Source organism: Amphiura filiformis, chromosome 4, assembly GCF_039555335.1.
Source record: "Amphiura filiformis chromosome 4, Afil_fr2py, whole genome shotgun sequence".
NCBI classification, from domain to species: Eukaryota; Metazoa; Echinodermata; class Ophiuroidea; order Amphilepidida; family Amphiuridae; genus Amphiura; species Amphiura filiformis.
In genome coordinates this window covers 60,759,395-60,778,073 of record NC_092631.1, presented here as the reverse complement: position 1 = coordinate 60,778,073, position 18,679 = coordinate 60,759,395, and the positions used below count along the sequence as shown (strand labels likewise).

General features: G+C 35.6%; 1 protein-coding gene across 1 annotated transcript; it reads right to left on the bottom strand.

The window, feature by feature from the left end:
• Positions 1-446: 446 nt before the first annotated feature.
• LOC140150300 (GTPase IMAP family member 4-like) lies at positions 447-5,764 on the bottom strand. The gene is made up of 3 exons (XM_072172308.1): positions 5,585-5,764; positions 2,032-2,119; positions 447-919 (listed from the first exon to the last, which is right to left on the bottom strand). Exons 1-3 carry the CDS (start codon positions 5,762-5,764, stop codon positions 447-449), a joined length of 741 nt encoding a protein of 246 aa, XP_072028409.1.
• Between the last annotated feature and the right edge of the window lie 12,915 nt (positions 5,765-18,679).

Below are 18,679 nucleotides of genomic sequence, written 5' to 3'. Positions count from 1 at the left end.
TTCCGTGACATCCAAGGTGTCATCCTCAATTTTCTTCCTGGTCTCATCTCTAATGTCACACAGCTCTGCTTGCAATGTCCGCATTTTCTCCTCATATTCGCGTTCCATTTGTATGTACTGGCGGTCTTTGTGTTCCAGCAATCGTTCTTTATTCTGGGACGTTTTCTTCATGTATTCAACGTGTGAGCGGGACTCCTGCAACTTTATCTTTAATTTATTTGCTAGTTCCATCTGTTTTTTGAGTTCCTCTTTATCTTTGAGCTCTTCATCAGTAAGAGCACCATCAGCATCGTCGTATTGGTTTGAGCTGAAGTGCCTTCCATGATTCGCCTTGATAACATCATCTATCATGTTCAGCAGCGTTTCAACTTGTGCTTCTTTAGCCTCGCCTTCTATGCGGTTGTCAAACAACACATATCTACCACCTGCTTCATAGATTATCTTTTTTAAATCAACTGGGGCCTTCTGTATATACTCTTCCAGATTCGTTCCTCAAAGTCAAGATTATCTCCACCGGTAAAAACTACTATCATAAAGTCATTACCTTTATTGTCCAGTATGTCACAAACAAGTTCATATGTCTTTTGCTCCTCTTGGGTAAATTTTCCTATTCCCACAACGTACAATATTATGTGCGGACCTGGTGCAGTCAGGGCTAGGAATTTAAGTATCTCGATTTTGATATCGGCCGGTTTCTTATCTGTGTCAAATAAACCAGGCGTGTCGACAACTTGGATATTTCGACCAGAAACCGTGTTAGTATGGGTTGAACACTTTGTAGTCTCCGATCTTGCAAATGAACTTTTCTTAAATACTTCAGAACCCAAAATCGTATTCCCTGTAGCACTTTTTCCTGCTCCAGTTTTACCAATTAGCGCTATCCTATACTGAGTCGGTGGAATTGGAAATTGTGTGGAATCTGTCGCAGAAAACAATAAATGATTAATGTCAGGATAAAAACCAATATTGATCACATAAGAGAACAAATTGGGGGAATTCATAATCTTTGCGCCCCTACGTTTAATCAAAATATCATCTGATACTTTCTTTAAAGCTATAATGTGTGATTTGCTTCACAGCAACGCCCTCAATTTTACTAGGATTTCTACTTTTTGCATAATTATAATGCCCAGTGGTGTACTAAAATACCACGTAAAAGACTAAGCCTGAAGTGCTTTAATAACAGCAAAATTAAACTTAATAATAAAACCGGGTTATTCAGAGTTCATCGATCGACTGCTTGCTAACATCTCCTGTGGATGTCAGCTTATGTGTACACACGTCAAGCGCGATGCTCCGTGCAGTATTACATGTTACGATCGGCGAGCGTACTACACGCATTGTACGCGCTGGAATGAAAGCACAATTTTCTTCTTTATACCTCATTTGTTTGGCTCGAAAATGATTAAAATAGAATTATGTGATCAGTGAAAACAAACATTTAAATAGGAATCTATTCTTTATGCAAATCACACATTATTGCTTTAAGACTGGTAAAGCATGGTAAGTATACTTAGATTGGGTTAGTATATCCTAGAGCGCACTTGATCAACACTATTAAATCAACTAGAGCGGTTACCGCACCATAGCTGAACCATGTGGCTTCAGCTATTGACCCAGATCTTATGAGGAGTGTTACCCCCGGTGGGGACATTATTTGTATTAATTTCTTTATTTTGTTCTCTTTCATTTCGTACCACTCAGGGGGCCATACCTTCTTGGCATTTTGAGATATGAAAATGACAAATTATGAATATTGACCCGGGTCTTATGATGAGTGTCACCCCGGGTGGGGAAATATTTTATTATATTCTTTACTTTTTCCTCTTTCATTTGACACCACTCGGGGTCATACCTTCGTGGCGATTAGAGATGTGTCAATTTCAGGCCAAAACGTTAGTCAGTTAGTAACTTAGTAAGCTAGTAACAGACACTATTATATGTTGATACTATTTCATGGTTAAGCAAAAACAAGTTTTGGCTTGATGTAATATCTCTCATTTGTATCAAATAATTTTTTGAAGTTATTACCTTTAGTCGAAGCGTTTGACATTTTGTTGAATTTGTTGTCTTGCTCTGTTTGAAAGCTCTTACTCTTGAAATATTGATGTTCACAAAGCTACAAAGCAAACAAAATAGAAATAGATAATAATATATATTCCATACACTAACTAGAAAGAAAGAAAGAAAGAAAGAAAGAAAGAAAGAAAGAAAGAAAGAAAGAAAGAAAGAAAGAAAGAAAGAAAGAAAGAAAGAAAGAAAGAAAGAAAGAAAGAAATGAAAGAAAGAAAGAAAGAAAGAAAGAAAGAAAGAAAGAAAGAAAGAAAGAAAGAAAGAAAGAAAGAAAGAAAGAAAGAAAGAAAGAAAGAAAGAAAGAAAGAAAGAAAGAAAGAAAGAAAGAAAGAAAGAAAGAAAGAAAGAAAGAAAGAAAGAAAGAAAGAAAGAAAGAAAGAAAGAAAGAGCGATTAGGAAAGAAGTAAAAAAGGATGAAAAGGAGAATGAAAAAAGTATATGAAAGGGTTAAGGGGTTCGGGGTTAGGTTAAGTTACGGGATGGGGTTAAGAGATTACGAAGACGATAAAATTCGCTGTTGTACGGGCTGGAATTAAAGGGAGTACAAAGATTACAAAATTGCCATTTTTGTTGTGATTGAGGGTCAAGATACATGTTATAACATATATAATGGGTAAAACAATAACAGGGAACAAATTCAAGAAGGAATGAAATAAACTAATCAGAAAATGTAGGAGCGATTAGGAAAGAAAGAATTATATGGATAAAAATAAGAATTAAAAAGGTATGTGAAAGAGTTACGGAGTTCGGAGCGTCGGCATCGCAATAGTAATAGGGAAATTTTGTATGTTTGCAATTCACATACACATCGTCCATCCTATCAAGTTTGATCTGTGCGGCGAGTGACACAAGCGAGGTCATTTTAAAGGTCGCGACAGTCTAATTGGACTGCTCATGCGCATTAGGTACAATTAGTTATTGAAGCGGAGGTGGATTGGCGATTGGTCAAGTGAAGCATGTTATTTAAATAACAATGCCTAACCGGACGTTGCACACAGCGATGAATGGGCTCAGGCTATGCTTCCGATCTCTTTTGGTATTCTTGTCTCAGGGTCAATGCATGAGGATTTGGTCACGCTTGCTGGTCTTAGTAAATTTATGTCGTGCCTTTGGGGTCACGTGCGTATTTATAAATACGTATTTTTAAATATAGTCGAAGCATAAACTATAAACTATTTGCATGAAATTGGCCAAGAATTGCCCTTAAAAAATTGTAAAATTTGGTCGGTTGCTAAACAAGCAGTTACTCGGTAAATCCAACCACGCGCGTATCTACGAAAACGACTCCGCTCGCGAAAGCGATAGGTCGACTTGCGCGCCAGAGGCAGTGGACGCAATTATTATACGCATGCTTTAATCATTGTAAAATATATTTTTCGGTGATTTTTGGTAGTACTTGCATCATCGTTTGCTTTAAAGCTTATTACCATGATTACCAGGATTTTTTTTTCAAATTTATTGTAACATCTTACCTGATTGTGGTAATAATCTTCTTGATTTCGGCAGGATTTAGACGTCGTAGTTTAATATAAACTCCATTGGCTCACCAAACTGTAGAGCAAACTGCGACATTTTCAGTTAAAAGAATGATCACAGTCCTTTAAGCCTTCATCTGGTATTGGTTGGTGTACATTAAACCTTGCCCTCCAGCCATTATCATTACAATGACGCGTGATTAAATATTGTAATATTTATTTTCATTTAAAAATGTTATCTCGTTTTTAACTGCATATCTCTTGTCGAATATGTTTGGCTTATTTGAGATAACGTCACACTACAGTAAATATTTTATTATTTCCGCGGTCTGGCGATCGGCGATCGTAGTGTAGAAGTGGCGAAGTCTCCTCCCCTTTTACGCGCCAACGACCAATAGGTCAACCGTCTTATTGTCAAGACCAATCAGCATGATTGTTTATCACTTCTGTGTTTACGCTAGTGTACGCTCGGCGCACAGCACAGTCCACGGAAGTAATAAAAAAAACTATCTGTAACTATCTGTAACACTTCTTCACTGCTCGTCTGCTATTTAACCCTCGGCCTTCTTCGGCAAATTTTGGAACTCAAACTACCAAGGGGCGGGTATTATACAAAACCCATATTGTTATATTTAGTATCTGACTATAGTCCCATGAATAAGTTTAAATTAAAACCCTTAATATAATACAATAATTTCAAAAGAACAAAACAAATATCATGGATTTTACTATAGAAATTTATGGCGGGCCTCTCCCTACTGGTCGACTTTAACGGTATACCGTATCCTCGGATATGGAGGTAGGTAAACCATCTTCATCATTAAGGGTAGACAAGGTACGGTTGGTCGAAGCAGCCAACAAATATCGATTTTCATTATGTAAATCAATATATCATTGAAAAATAACACATTGATGTTTTGCAAAAGTTCATTCTACTACTTTCAAACCTTGCTGGATTTATCGTTGTTAATGAGTTATGTACGTTTATGTAAGTGTTTCAGCCCTCCTACAACATAACTCAAGAACCACAGGACCTACAAATGTATATCTGTGATATTTGAATTCTTCTACACACTCGCTATGAAATGAGCAATGCGATTTTTGCCAAAGCTGACAACCATTCGCAAGATGCTGTGAACTACCAAACCTAGTGTCAAACCTTAAGGAGCGCATAGAATGTATCTACGATTAGCTTAAGTCATTTGGGCGTACTGAACACAAGCGTTTTAATGTGCTGGATGAAAAATACGAAGGGGCACAACATCGGATCTTCTTGAAATGACCAGAATTTATACGTTCATGGTCTTTTATGACTTTAATCTGTACCAATCGAGTTCATCTCATTGCATTTTGACATGGCAGTCTTGTCCATAATCATCTGAAACTGATGGGACACCAATAATAATTCAAATAGAGTACCGTGTAGATGCTTTACCGCTCTTTTATTGCTCAATGCAGAGACATTTTGATTTTTTTCTGTATGATACAATGAGTTTTTTTTAGTTTCAGCCTCCCCAAAAGGAGAGTTTTATTACATTGTAAATATAGGCCACCGGCCCTTTTCACATCTATAAAATCAATGATTACAATATTTACCAATTTTAGAAACACATACAAACAAAGTCAGTCATTTTTTCAATACTGTATCTGGTAAGCAGTGCATAATGGCAGTATGAAGCAAGTTCTTTTAAAGTGTGTTCATTTGATGAATTCATAAAACGAATGAAATTTGCCATTGTTGGCCTCGAGTCCAAACAGGAGGGGAAATATTTTGCTCTAAGATCATCGAAGAAGCTGCATTTTAGGAGAAAGTGCAATTCATCTTCAACTTCTTCTTCGTCGCATAAAAAACAAACACGTTCATCATAAGGCAAATTTTCTCTCCGTCCTGTCTCGACTCGAAGGCAATGACTAGAACATCGTAATCTTGCCACGGCAGTTATGAATCGATTATCATTAAATACATCAAGATAGTGTTCAGAAATGCGCATGTTCTTAAACTCCCGATATAGAATAAGACGACCGTTTGAAGATACCTCTGCCACCCAGTCTTGATGAGAGATGTCAGAAACTCTTTGGCTAAACGAGTTTAAGAATTCGATTTCATTACCTATATCTTGTGCAAGCCATGCATAGCCAAAGCCATACGAGAACAGAATATCTTTAACAGGGCTTGCCCAAGTTGTTTTACCATTTTCATCAAGTCTAAGTAGCATCTTATATGCAATTCTTGGATATCTATGATCGGGAAGTCGCAAAATCCTCAGCCAATATTTTATAAACCTGATTATTTGACGAGTGTATAAAGATGATCTACCACACTCACCCAGAGCTGCACAATTTGGAGTTGATGAATTTACACCAAGGAAAAACTTACACGCTTTTGTTTGGACTCTTTCAATAAGATGATATTCACCAAAGCCCCAAATTTCAGAACCATACATAAGAATGGGAGCGACAGTTGAATCAAAAACTTTAAAGAAGTGCCGCATGTGCAAAGCACCCACCTTTTTGAAATTAAACGCAACTGCGCCATAGCTTTACTAGCTTGGTCCGACAAAGTGCGTGTTGCTTTTCCCCATGTATTTCCTGGTGTTAAATCTAAACCAAGATATTTATAAGTATTTGTTATTTCAATGCGATTTCCCTTAAAAAACCATCTTTCACGCTGCGCAATTCTGCCACCCCGTCTAAAAATAAGCACTTTGGTTTTTGCGATATTTACATCCAAACCCCATTCATCACAAAATCGGGCGAGAATATTTATATGCCGTTGTAGGTCATAAACCGTATCAGCAATAAGTACAATATCATCGGCAAAAAATAATGATTTGATTTCGTTCACACCTTTTCCAATATTTATACCTTTTCCACCTCTATTTTCAAGCATTTCATGAAAAATTGATATAAAAATCGAAAAGAAAGATGGACTTAGCATACAACCTTGCCTAAGACCAATATTACAAGGAAAAAATCAGTGATGTGGTTTTTATCCACTTTAACTGCAGATACATACTATATGATACAATGAAAATGGAAAGCGTTGAGGAACTTGCCGCTTAAAACAGAACAATTGAAAATTACTATGTAATTTTGATTCTTTTCTTCTTGCTTCTTGACACCATCAGTACAAATTGGACTAGTTGTTGCATTTCAACTGTCTTGTTCAAATTAGCATAGAAATAGTTTGTTTATTTACAGTTTATTTATTTTATTTGTTTTACCTTTTATTTACAGTCTGTTCAATATTTGGTTACTCTTTGGTGGGATTTTACTTAAAAGTATAAAATGTACAGTCCCTCCCCCTTGGAACACCTCCATGACTTAGCCGTTTTCAATGGAGGATAGGGAAATCAGCATACTGTAAAGTGTGCTGAGGCTTGTGGATCAACGTCTAGGCGTTGTGCTTGTGCGTAGCGCACTATAAATCACTGCGCTCTTTTTTTCATCCCCTCCACAGGTGATAAGATTTTCCCCGGCTATCCCCTCTATTGCAAACCCCTAGTTACACCATCGGCCGTGTTACAACTTTCCCGACGGCACGTCTACAATTTCCAAAGATCAAGTTCCAAATTCAAGCCATGCCTTAAACATGGGTCTGGTATGTTTTGTACGTCACGTCTGCAAGACTGCTTAAAGGAGGACGGTCCGATATTCTAATATCCTGTATCCACCTTGGCTGAGAATGACCTTGACCCACACTCCCAACCTGTGGATTTCTTGCCACTATCATGACTATACCTACTCCTTTTGATACGTGACAAATAAAAACATATCTGTCAGCCATACTTCATTAGGGTGAATGGGAAAAATATTGGCTTTCCAATGATACCGAGATTACCATATTGACGGGAAAAGGGTGCTGATGAGGTTTTTGATCGGACCGTCGAAAAGCCTCACCATTGCAAGATGTTTAACTACCATTTCCCACTCTCAGCTCAGATGTTGAAATGTGGAGACCTTTTATGTGGGTTCATTATTTACAATTTCGTTTCCACGTGACCCTATTAAAACCGAACGCTAATGAAATAACGTGGTTATGGGATTGTATCTTTCTTTGAATACGCCTACCATTAACTCGATCTAAATCTAATTTTACAATAACCATAGTCACGTGTATTTTATATATACTGCGCCAATAAAGTATCCTTACATTTGGAAAAATAATCACAATTTCAAAACTGAATAATATTGGGGTAAATTTGTTTTTAATAGATGCACTATCTAATCCTGCACATTATGACACCACACTGAATCCAATGTGACCTCAAGAAGTTAAGTTACAAGCAATAGAATAGACGAAAGTCCAGTTTTAAAAGTGACAAACTGGCCTATACAAGGCGCAAAAAGATTCCAACAAGCGCAACAAAGAGACAACACAGTTTCTTCAATGAAGCGTTATCTAAAGCAGTTTTTATTTCAGTTTTTACTTCTCTGTACTTTTCATAACTTTCATGTTATTTGTCAGTTCTTTTGTTTCCGTTTTCTTTTGTTCCTTTTGTTTTTAAATTAAAGCTAAACGCAAAAATTAGCCATTCTTTATTTTCAAAACATACGTCGAGTCTGTGGAGCTACGCTCATGCCAGTTTGTCACTTTTAAAGCTGGACCTTCGTCTAATCAAATGAATACATGAATACAAAACCCACCCAAGTCCATGGGAAGTGATTTTGAGAAAAAAACCTGTGTATCATTTTAATTCCTTCAGTTAGATTTACCTGGTCGATATGGTAAGTTGTACGTGCAAATGGGTGGGTTAAAGTGTATTAGGTATGACGATTAGCATTTCAGGGACTTCGTGGGGTTCATTTTAAATTCTGGACTTGGGTGGTTTTTTGAATCATATACTAAGACAATAATGTTGGAATGAGATTACCACTAGTAAGATAATACAAAATAAAGCACACAGTTATGTATAATGTTGATAAGCATTCTGCCATGTAATATAAACCACACACTTTCCTTGATTAAACCCATTTTTGTTTTCAAAAGTCACTCTCCAGCAATGAATGTGTTACAAGTGGACTTTTATACATACTGGATTTCAATCAATGTGTTACAGGACTCAAATCATGGACTTGGGTTGATTCTTTCATACATGCTATTTTTCACATACTCAATAGACACAGAGGATGAATTTGAGTTGTTCTTTCATACATATGACAGGCCTACCCAGCAAACACAAAAACGTTTTAAAAACGTTTTAAATAAGTTATATTTTGGCTTTTGGTTTAGGTAAAAACGTTTTAATAACATTAAAATGTCGGGATATATAAAGATCATGATAACGTTTTAAAACGTTTTGTATGAAAACACACTACAACAATATTTTTAAATGTTTTCAAAAAATGTTATTATAAACTATTTTTGCAAACATTTTTGGCAAATATTGTGTCAATACTTAAATAACATTATGTTAAAATATTTGAACCCAGCAAACACAGAAATGTTCTTAAAATGTTTTTTCAAAACCTTTTAATAACATTTAAATGTCGGGTTATATAAAGGTCATGGAAAGTTTTTAAAACGTTATTAAAAATATTTTGGGCAAACATTTTTCTCAAAATATTTTTTCAACCCCAAAATAACATTCTGTTTATAACGTTTTGTATCAAGTTTTCAAGAATGTTTTTGGAATGTTTTTATACCCTTTATATAACCTGACATTTAAACGTTTCCTGTAAAACATTTTTGTTTGCTGGGCAGTAGATTATCAAAAAATGTTTTTTAAGGTTATGAAAACGTTTTATACTCTTAATATACCTTTTATATAACCCGACATTTAAACGTTTTCTGACAACCTTTTATAACCTTTTGCGAATTATGTCGAAAACGTTTTGTGTTTGCTGGGTATGTATAGCAACACTTTCCCATGCTTAACTCAATTTGGCCAAAGTATGGACTTGGGTGGCTTTTGTATTCATATATTCAAATGCTTGTAACTTTGCTTCTTGAAGTCGCATTGGATTCAATATGGTGTCATAATGGGCAGGATTAAATAGTGCATCTATTAAAAAAACAAATGTACCCCAATATTTTTCAGTTTGGAAATTGTGATTATTTTTCCAAGTGTAAGGATACTTTATTGGCGCAGTATATATTGCTTCTCCCGTGTAATGGTATGAGTGACCCAATATCAGACCAGACAAAGGATCTGCGGGTGTTCAGGTTAAACAGCAACCCAATAGGTGAATAGCTGGTGGTGAATTAGGCCGAAAGGCTCTTTCAGTGCTTTTGAAAATAATTAAATTAATTAGACCCCTTAACGTAAACAAAACAAAATCAACATCTTATTGAAGTACGGACGGCCTTGTTCTTTGCATCGCAAAAGTCCGTTTTCCAAAATAATGTAAACCGTAAAAGTTTTTAGCCTCACCAATTCGCCAAACTTACTAATATATACAGATGTTGTCATGTCCCACATGCTTATTTGCTAATCTATCTATCTTTAATTTGATATGACCTGTGAAGACCATTGATGACTTGCAAAAAAGGTCGGTGATAACCCCTTCTTGCGTTATCAATTAGTTAATATATAATAGTTTCTAGATAAATGGATGTATTTACTTTGGGTTAGTTGGTACAAATGTCATTGTAGCATTTATTACCATGATTACAATAATTATTGATTGCAAAACATTTCTGGTCATGCAACTAGCCAAGAGGCGTGCGGACGCCCACCCCTATTCTCAACCCACACGCCCCCCCCCCCCCAAAAAAGATCCGTTTATTTATTTGCTATAACTATTCTTGTAGGTTCACATTAATGGTGCAAAAAATGGCTTCAATACACAATAAATCAGTTTAAACAGTATAAAATATTTAAATATTTGAAAATATTTAAGAAATAAACTATCAAAATAATTGCAGCCACAGACAACAACAAGTGTTCTTCTTCCCAGCAAATACAAAACATTTTCGACATAATCTACTGCCCAGCAAACACAAAATGTTTTACAGAAAACATAAAATATCGGGTTATATAAAGGGTATAAAAACGTTTTAATAATATTCCAAAAACATTTTTGAAAACTTCATACAAACATTCTAAACTGAATGTTATTTTGAGGTTGAAAATATATTTAAATGTTATTAAAATGTTTTGAAAAAAAACATTTTAAGAACATTTCTGTGTTTGCTGGTTGCAACTATTTTCACATTATGTTACTTAAGGGATCTGGAATGAGCGTTTTGAGCGTTTCGACAGTATTTTTTGTGGGACATGAGAGCACATCAGACATATCGAATTGCATTCTAAATACGAAGAATGTCTTTCTGATATCAAATAATTTTCATTTTTTGAAATTCACGATATAATACAAATTTTATGACAAATTATTAAAATTTGATATTTTTCACATTAACAGTCCTCGAAGTAAATTTTATAAATCTAATGAGATATTCTTAAAGTATATGTAGCTGGGAGGAAATGCCGACGATCAATTGAAAAATTTGACCTTTCATATTGAAGATATTGATTTTTCCCAAAAAGACCTAATTTTTATATCAAAATATCAAAAATACCAATTTTAATCATTTGCCATAAAATGTGTATTACATTGCGAATTTCAAAAAATCAAAATTATTTGATATCAGAATGACATTCTTCGTATTCAGAATGCAATTTGATATGTCTGATGTGCTCTAAAGTAAATTTTATAAATTTAATGATATAGTCTTAAAGTGTATGTAGCTGGGAGGAAAAGCCGACGATCAATTGAAAATTTGACCTTTCATATTGAAGATATGGATTTTTTTCCCAAAAAGACCTAATTTTTTTGGGTGTTTTGGGAACAAAATCCATATCTTCAATACGAAAGGTCAAAATTTTCAATTGATCGTCAACTTTTCATCCCACCTACATACACTTTGAAAGGTAGAAATCATCAGATTTATAAAGTTTACTTCGAGTACTATTAAATATCAAAAATATCAATTTTTAATGATTTGCCATAAAATGTGTATTACATTGCAAATTTCAAAAAATCAAAATTATTTGATATCAGAAGGCCATTCTTCGTATTCAGAATGCAATTCGATATGTCTGATGTGCTCTAATGTCCCACAATAAATACTGTCCAAACGTTCATACCCCTTCCCATAAACCAAAAGCCAAAATATTGATTTTGTGTTTGCTGGGTTAACATTAGATTTACGTCTTATGTACATGAATTAAAATACACATTATATTGTGATCAGTCAAGAATAAGATTATTTTAAACCAATCGCAGTGGATTCCCTAGCTTATACAAGTATGGTCTATGGTGTCTAAATAATTCATATTTTATTAGCTTTTTGTATCATTTCCGTGCAATTTTAACCCTGATAAGGCTAAAACATAATTTACATTTTCAGCATTATTTAAATCTTCACAGTACAATTTCATAATGTTCATGGTGTCCCAGAATAATAATACCACTTATCCGTCTTACAGTTCTCATCGTATGCTGGAATTTTTCTAGACAATCAACATAATTGATGGTAATACCTTCCTAAACTTGCACAACTGCACAAAAATCATCTTTGATACACAATTTGAAACACCATTTTTCTCCTTTCGCGTGCAGTCTAGGGAGAGTGCACTAATCCAGAGGTATTGTGGAAGTTGTGTCTGTCCCGCAAGAACCCGTTTGTTTTATGGATATTGTTTATTATCCACTATGTTCAGAGGCAGCTTCTCTATACTAGTGCATGTGCACGTTATCAACTACTATTATCTCATTAGATAGTTGGAAAGTCGGGAACAGCCCTCACGTCTGACGGGCTAATAGTCCGAAAAGGAAAAGTTATGGTATAGGGCATTTTAGGTTAGCATGATTAGGTTAGGAATAGGTTAAGGTTCGGTTTAGCATTAGGGTTAGTGTTAGGGATAGTATTAGCTTTTGGCTATGGTTAGAGTCAATTAGCATGGTTAGAGTCAGGGTTATGTTTAGGGTTGGGTTTAGAGTTATGATTAGGGCTTAGGTTATATGTTAGAGTTCGTGTGATGTTTAGGGTTAGGTTAGAGAAAGGATTAGGATTTATAAATAAGTTATTCGGTTTTCGGACTAATGATCCTTCGGATTATTGACCTTTTACGGTAATTTTGTTCCATGAACAAACAAAAGCAAATGAAGCCTACAGTGTGTTCCTGAAAGAACTGTATCGTCGGGAACCTAATTATTTCGGTATTTTAAGGTTACACGAAGAAACGTATAAAAAACGTATAAAAGACGTATAAAGTTGTTCTCTAAAACCGCGTTTTCTCAGTAATCAAATATCGCAGTGAGTCAAATGTTGGTGCATGGATGTATCTTAACATTATTTTTGTGTGTTTATACAAATTTTTAGTATCCGTTTGAAAATCCTTCGTTTAAATCATTTTTACGCACCATGTTCACAAGATCAAAAACACGTTCCATGCAGTTTTTTTCAAATATTCGCTCCGTATAAAACCACGCCGAGTGATTGTTTTCTCCTTTTTTGTATTGTACTACAAATCAACCAAAGAAATAATGTTGCCATGGGGAAGAACCAAATACAGTACCGATTAAATTTTATTAGCCCGTTTTTGGGAACAATTTTCGAGAATCTTGTACCACAAAACACTGTTATGTTACATTATCGATATCTGGATTGTGGAACGTTAATTTTGATTTCTAACTGCCTACATTATTTCTCAAAAGTATGTCGATTCCTTTACCATTTGAATTTCACTCCAAATTTAAGCTACTTTTGCAAAAATCGAGGTTTTTCGCCATCGATACCTCCGACATTTACAGCGGTGATGAGATTGTTTATCATAAGAGCCTGGTATGCACTATTCCATAATAGTCAATAATCAATCGATTTCACAGGTCACTCAGTAGCTCAATCGGTTAGCGCGCTGGACTCACGTTCGACTATATAATACTATAGTTTTGAGCTGGAAAACTTTGGTACGTGTTCGAGTCCCCATGTGGTCCATTCCATCTATTTTATTTTTTCTCTCACTTTTTTCTTTTTTCTTGTTCGTTTCTTTCTTTCTGACTGCAGCGATTGATTGTTTTTGCCCGTTTTTTTTCATTATATAATTCAGGAATTTTTAGGCTATACTAGTCTAATAGGCGCGGCCTATGAATATATTTTTACAAATTAGATTAACAAAATATTGGTTGTTGGTTTTGTTACTGTTGTTGTAGTTATTGTTGTAGGCCTATATATTGCATAATCAGGGTATAAATAGGCATACTAGGCCTATTATAGCCTATAGAAGCATTGATTTATTTCACGACAGATATCATCCAGGATAATTTTAAAAATTGAAAATTTAGAAAATCCAAAGGAAAATTGCCGAAAACGGCTGCCCACAATCAACCCCCCCATCAGCCCATATGGTCCTATAATGGTCGCCCCTTCCGTATCCCTGCAACATATAGGATGACTCACGAGCCGCGGTTTGTCCGTGGCCCTAGTTCAGATTGATACACTATTGTACGTGTGAGTTCATTCTTTTCTGCATGGCTGTTTCCATTATTAACTTACGCCCCTCTGGAATCAAGCCTTGAAAATCAATTGTATTTAACCTTAACGCCACAACTAAATAACTGGTGTGGTTGAGGAATAAATCGGCTATTACATACTATTATATTTTGACAATTGATCACATCGTTCTTGAAATTCTTGAGTTTTACGAAACTTCCTCATTTCCAAACCTTTCTACAGATTCAAATATTAATCGATGATCTGTATTCGGAGTGCTAATCACTGCGCTTCATAACTGCATGAGACGTCTATAGATATCTGATAGATATTTGACTCCGTGGAACGGAATGAAAATGATGAATGTATGTGATAGCTGATTTATTCCTCAACCACATCGGTTATTTGGTTATGTTTCCTCAATGCGTTAAAATACAAACAAACAAACCCGACAATACAATTCTTTCAGGGACACCCTGTATATAAGAAATTAATTTCGTCAGGAAGGGAGGGAAATATAATACATTTATTTATCCTATTATGTCCGTTCATTACAGTTAAGGAGGGATGGATATGCCTTAATAAACGAAACTATAGGGTTTTGTTCTCTGACATTACCACATGTTACAATTTGGTAGGGGTAATTAATCAGCCACAGTAATGCTTGTATCATCCCAATAGAGGTTATCCACGTTACTCATGTGACTTGTAAGTAACAAAAGGCGCTGGTTCCCGTAGTATTCCTCATTCAAACCAATTCAAAGCACGACCTCGGAGTTACTTGCATGACTTTGGCGGGCTATTTTGAAACAGTCATGGTTGCACATGCAGGTACTTCTTTTGAAAATCCTAAACAAGGTATAGCAGTCGCTGATTGTATATTAAGCTTATAGAACACGGATAACCTCTATAAAGAGTACGATACGAAGTACAATGTCAAGATCTCCTTTTGCATGATTGAAATTGGGAATAGGGTAATTATTATAAATCTATACACCCTTCATCGCCTTAAACATTTTACGTAGGGTCGGGAACTTGGAAGCAAACCACGGCTCTTGAACGGATACTTTGTCACTTTCTATATCCCCCCTCAATTGATTGCGATTATTCTCTAATTTATCGTCCCGCTCTTCCTTAATGTTTTGCAAGTTGTCTCCTTTCTCAAGTAGCTCCTTTTCTTTTTGCTTTTTTGCCGCGTCAGTAACATTTGGATCAGATTTCAATTTTTTGAGCTCCTTAGACCCTTGCTGTATTTCTTCTATGACAGCCTTTTCTGCTGCCATGCTAGCTTGTATTACAGCGTTGTCTTCAGTTTCGGTTTTTGTCCGAAGAGCACTCTCTGCTCGCGAGTAAACAGCGGACTCGTACAAGGCACCGTGGTTTACTTCCAACAGGTCTTCGACCGTTTTCAAGATTTGATTGACTTGTTTCGTTCTCTCTTGATTACCTGCTCTATTATTAACTGCTATGTACCTGTGTCCCACGTTCCCCATCAACTTACTCAAACCAAATGGGATGTTAGTCCAGTAATCATCCATATCTTGGCCATCGGCCTCTAAGTTATCTTTACCTGTGAATACAATAATGGTATGGTTGTCAGCATTATTCCCTAGTATTTTCTTGACATACTCATACGTTTCGTTTACTTCTTTCGTGTACCTCCCTAATGCCATCGTCAAGATAATTGCGTGTGGACCTGGGGCGCTTATTGCTATAAACTTAAGAATTTCCTTTTCTATGACTTCATTACTAAATTTGGTATCAAACAAACCGGGGGTGTCAATAAGCATTACATCGCGACCATCAAGAAAACACGTTCCTTTTGAACATTTCGGCGTAACTGATCCAGCACCTGCGCTAGCTTTGAACTCGCGACGTCCTAGAATCATGTTGCCAGTAGAACTTTTTCCTTCACCTGTCCTGCCGATAAGAACTAACCGGTAGCGTTTCACTGCCTTCTTCACTTTCCTCGATCCTCCTCTCTTAACTAAAATATAAACGCATAGTTAAATCCCTATGAGTGCAACTGTATTGACAATATTTTCCTATGATAAACTCTATAATTAACATAGCATTTACAGAATTTCTTTGTCAATTTCAGGGATAAAATCACATAGCATAGCACAAAGTCGAATCGCTATCAAGAGAGCCCTATATCCTATCTTACCAAACTGTACAATCATGGAGGTATATAAATAAATGGAGAATGATCTAGCCAAGCATCTTTTGTACTACGTTGGTTATGACCAATTATTGTTGAATAGGCAATTTCAGGGGATATTGATTATGCTAAGCTGATTACATTGTTAAGTCTGTTTCACTGGTCATTTATTTCAATGGGGTGCTAAATGCAGTTACTTATAATGTTTATTGGAAAGTGCTCATGTTTCAGAAAATTTGATATCAAAATGTCATTTACAAAAAAAATTGCATTGAAATCAGTCTTTTTGAATAAAATAAACACCCTATCTGTAGGCCTATATCTGTGGTCATATTGTGACCCCCTACATTTTGGTCATGATTCTTGACAAATTAAATTAGGCTATGACCCCTATTTTTCTTTCCAAAAGTTATGACCCCCCGGTATAGGCCTATTTGGAACTCCCCTCCAAAGAAAATGATGGCCCCTAATAATATTAATAATCATTTAGGCCTAAATACTGATAATTATTTATTATAAAATGAGAAGTTTAATGATGATGAAAAGATTTTAGCTGAATTCCGAAGTACTTCCGGTAAATCTTACTCGCTCTTAACTCAATTGGCCCAAATTGGCCCAACACAATTTTTTCACAATCGGAAGGTAAAAACGTTTTGCTTTCATTTGCACTATATTTGAACTCCCTCAGACCCCCTTAAAAGCTTAATATATGAACATGAAAACTAAGTATATTTGTCAAGTTACGGCACAACTAGTGTAGAAAACAGTTTCATAACTTGAGAACAGAACATCCAAATTTCATCGGGTTTTCGCACAATCATACATTGAAACTATAAGCTATCAAAACTGGCGACTTTGAACAGCTAATTGACTAGCTGACGTCATTATACAGTCTCTTTTACAAGCCTTCCGGTACGGGTCAATGTAGGGTCAATTCCTATGAGGAAATTTTGGGAGTGACGATCAATGAACCATGGTAGAGTCTCATAACCATCGTGGAGATCAATAGCTTGGCTGAAGTGGCTAGTCATTCAAGTTTGGTGACTCATTGAATAGAGGTAATAGGATAATCTCCACTTAAGAGATTAGAATTCTGGCGATCATTCTCCATTTATTTATATACCTCCATGGTACAATGACTAGCTATTACGTGGACTTTTGTAAATTATGCAATGGTGTTTCCATCAATTTGTGGTACTTGTTTTATTGATGTTTTAACCTGGTATTTATGGAGTAACTTGTCTTTTTATTGTTGTGTGTAGGGGGAGGGGACAGGAAGGAGGAGAAGGAGTGAATTTGGTTGGGGTGCGTTGAGTGATGGGGTTTGTGGGGTGTGTGTGAAGGTGGATTTGGGTATGGGGTGGGTGGTGTATGTAAAGGTTGTGTGTTGGGTGTGGGGTGTGTGTGCAGGTGGATGTGGGTATTGTGGATGTGTAAGGAGTCTGAGTGGTAGCAGTGGTGTAAACATGCTGCTTGGCACGTGAGTGTTGGTAAATTGTTGTTCTTTATAATGTATAAATGAGTCAATTGTATTTTATATTTTGTAAATATCTGACAATTCAGTTCTTATTTTACTGCGAATGCATAATAATAAACCATTTATCTATCTATATATATCTATCTATCTATAAGACTTTTGAAATGTATTAAACTATTTTATTTGGATCTATTATCGCCAGGTAAAAACACTGTTCAGACGATTACTCAATGTTTAGTAATTTTTTACTCAACAGTTGAGTTGTGACCTATTATGAGCTCAATGTTGAGTAATTTTTTACTCAACCGTTGAGCTGTGACCTTTTTACTCAGTGTTGAGTAAAATATTTTTACAGTGTATATTCCTTAATAACACTTTTGGAGAAAAGCTGTCAAGCTTTTTATAAATGGTAAACTTACATGGTGAAGATTGCGGAGTACTCAGTGTTTTGGGGCTTGGTAGGGTTGATGCTTTTTCCCCATATATGTTTTCCATTTGTTTGAGGAAAGTGTTTTGTTTATCTTCAGCCATGTTAACTGAAATTACAGAAACATAATTTAAAAAATAAAATAGTATTATCATCTTTATCCTGTATTAAATCTGATTTTATCTACTGACGTGGTAACCTCGATAGCCTTCCCATTAGCATTTTCGAGATATGGCGGACACAATAAGATGGCGCTGCTGTGGGTAAAGTCTTTTGATTTGCCGGGTTTTACCCAACTTGAAGTACGCCACACTTCGAAAAGGCTAATTCTATAGCTGCTAGGTGTGATAATGTATGCATGGCAGTGTAATTTAGCATGTTTATTTAGCACAGCACATTTACTTAGAGGAATAGGTCTACATTGGTAGGGTTTTCAAGTTGAAATTAACACAATTTGAGCAAATTTGAAATTTGACCCTGTACAAATTTCGATGAACAGTTGATGATGATCAATTGCTATCACACATTTTTGTGTAACTACTTATGGTAGACTATGCCATAGTCGATTTGTGATAAATAAAAATACGTTATTAATCATGATGAACGCATTCAGTTGAACACGAAATTA

Coding starts and splice junctions, on each gene's coding strand:
- LOC140150300 (XM_072172308.1), bottom strand. CDS start 5,764: ATGCTACTTAGACTTGATGAAAATGGTAAAACAACTTGGGCAAGCCCT. Junction 2,120..5,584: donor ATCAAGACTGGGTGGCAGAG/GTATCTTCAAAC, acceptor TTTGCTTTGTAG/CTTTGTGAACATCAATATTT. Junction 920..2,031: donor GTCAAACGCTTCGACTAAAG/GTAATAACTTCA, acceptor TTTCTGCGACAG/ATTCCACACAATTTCCAATT.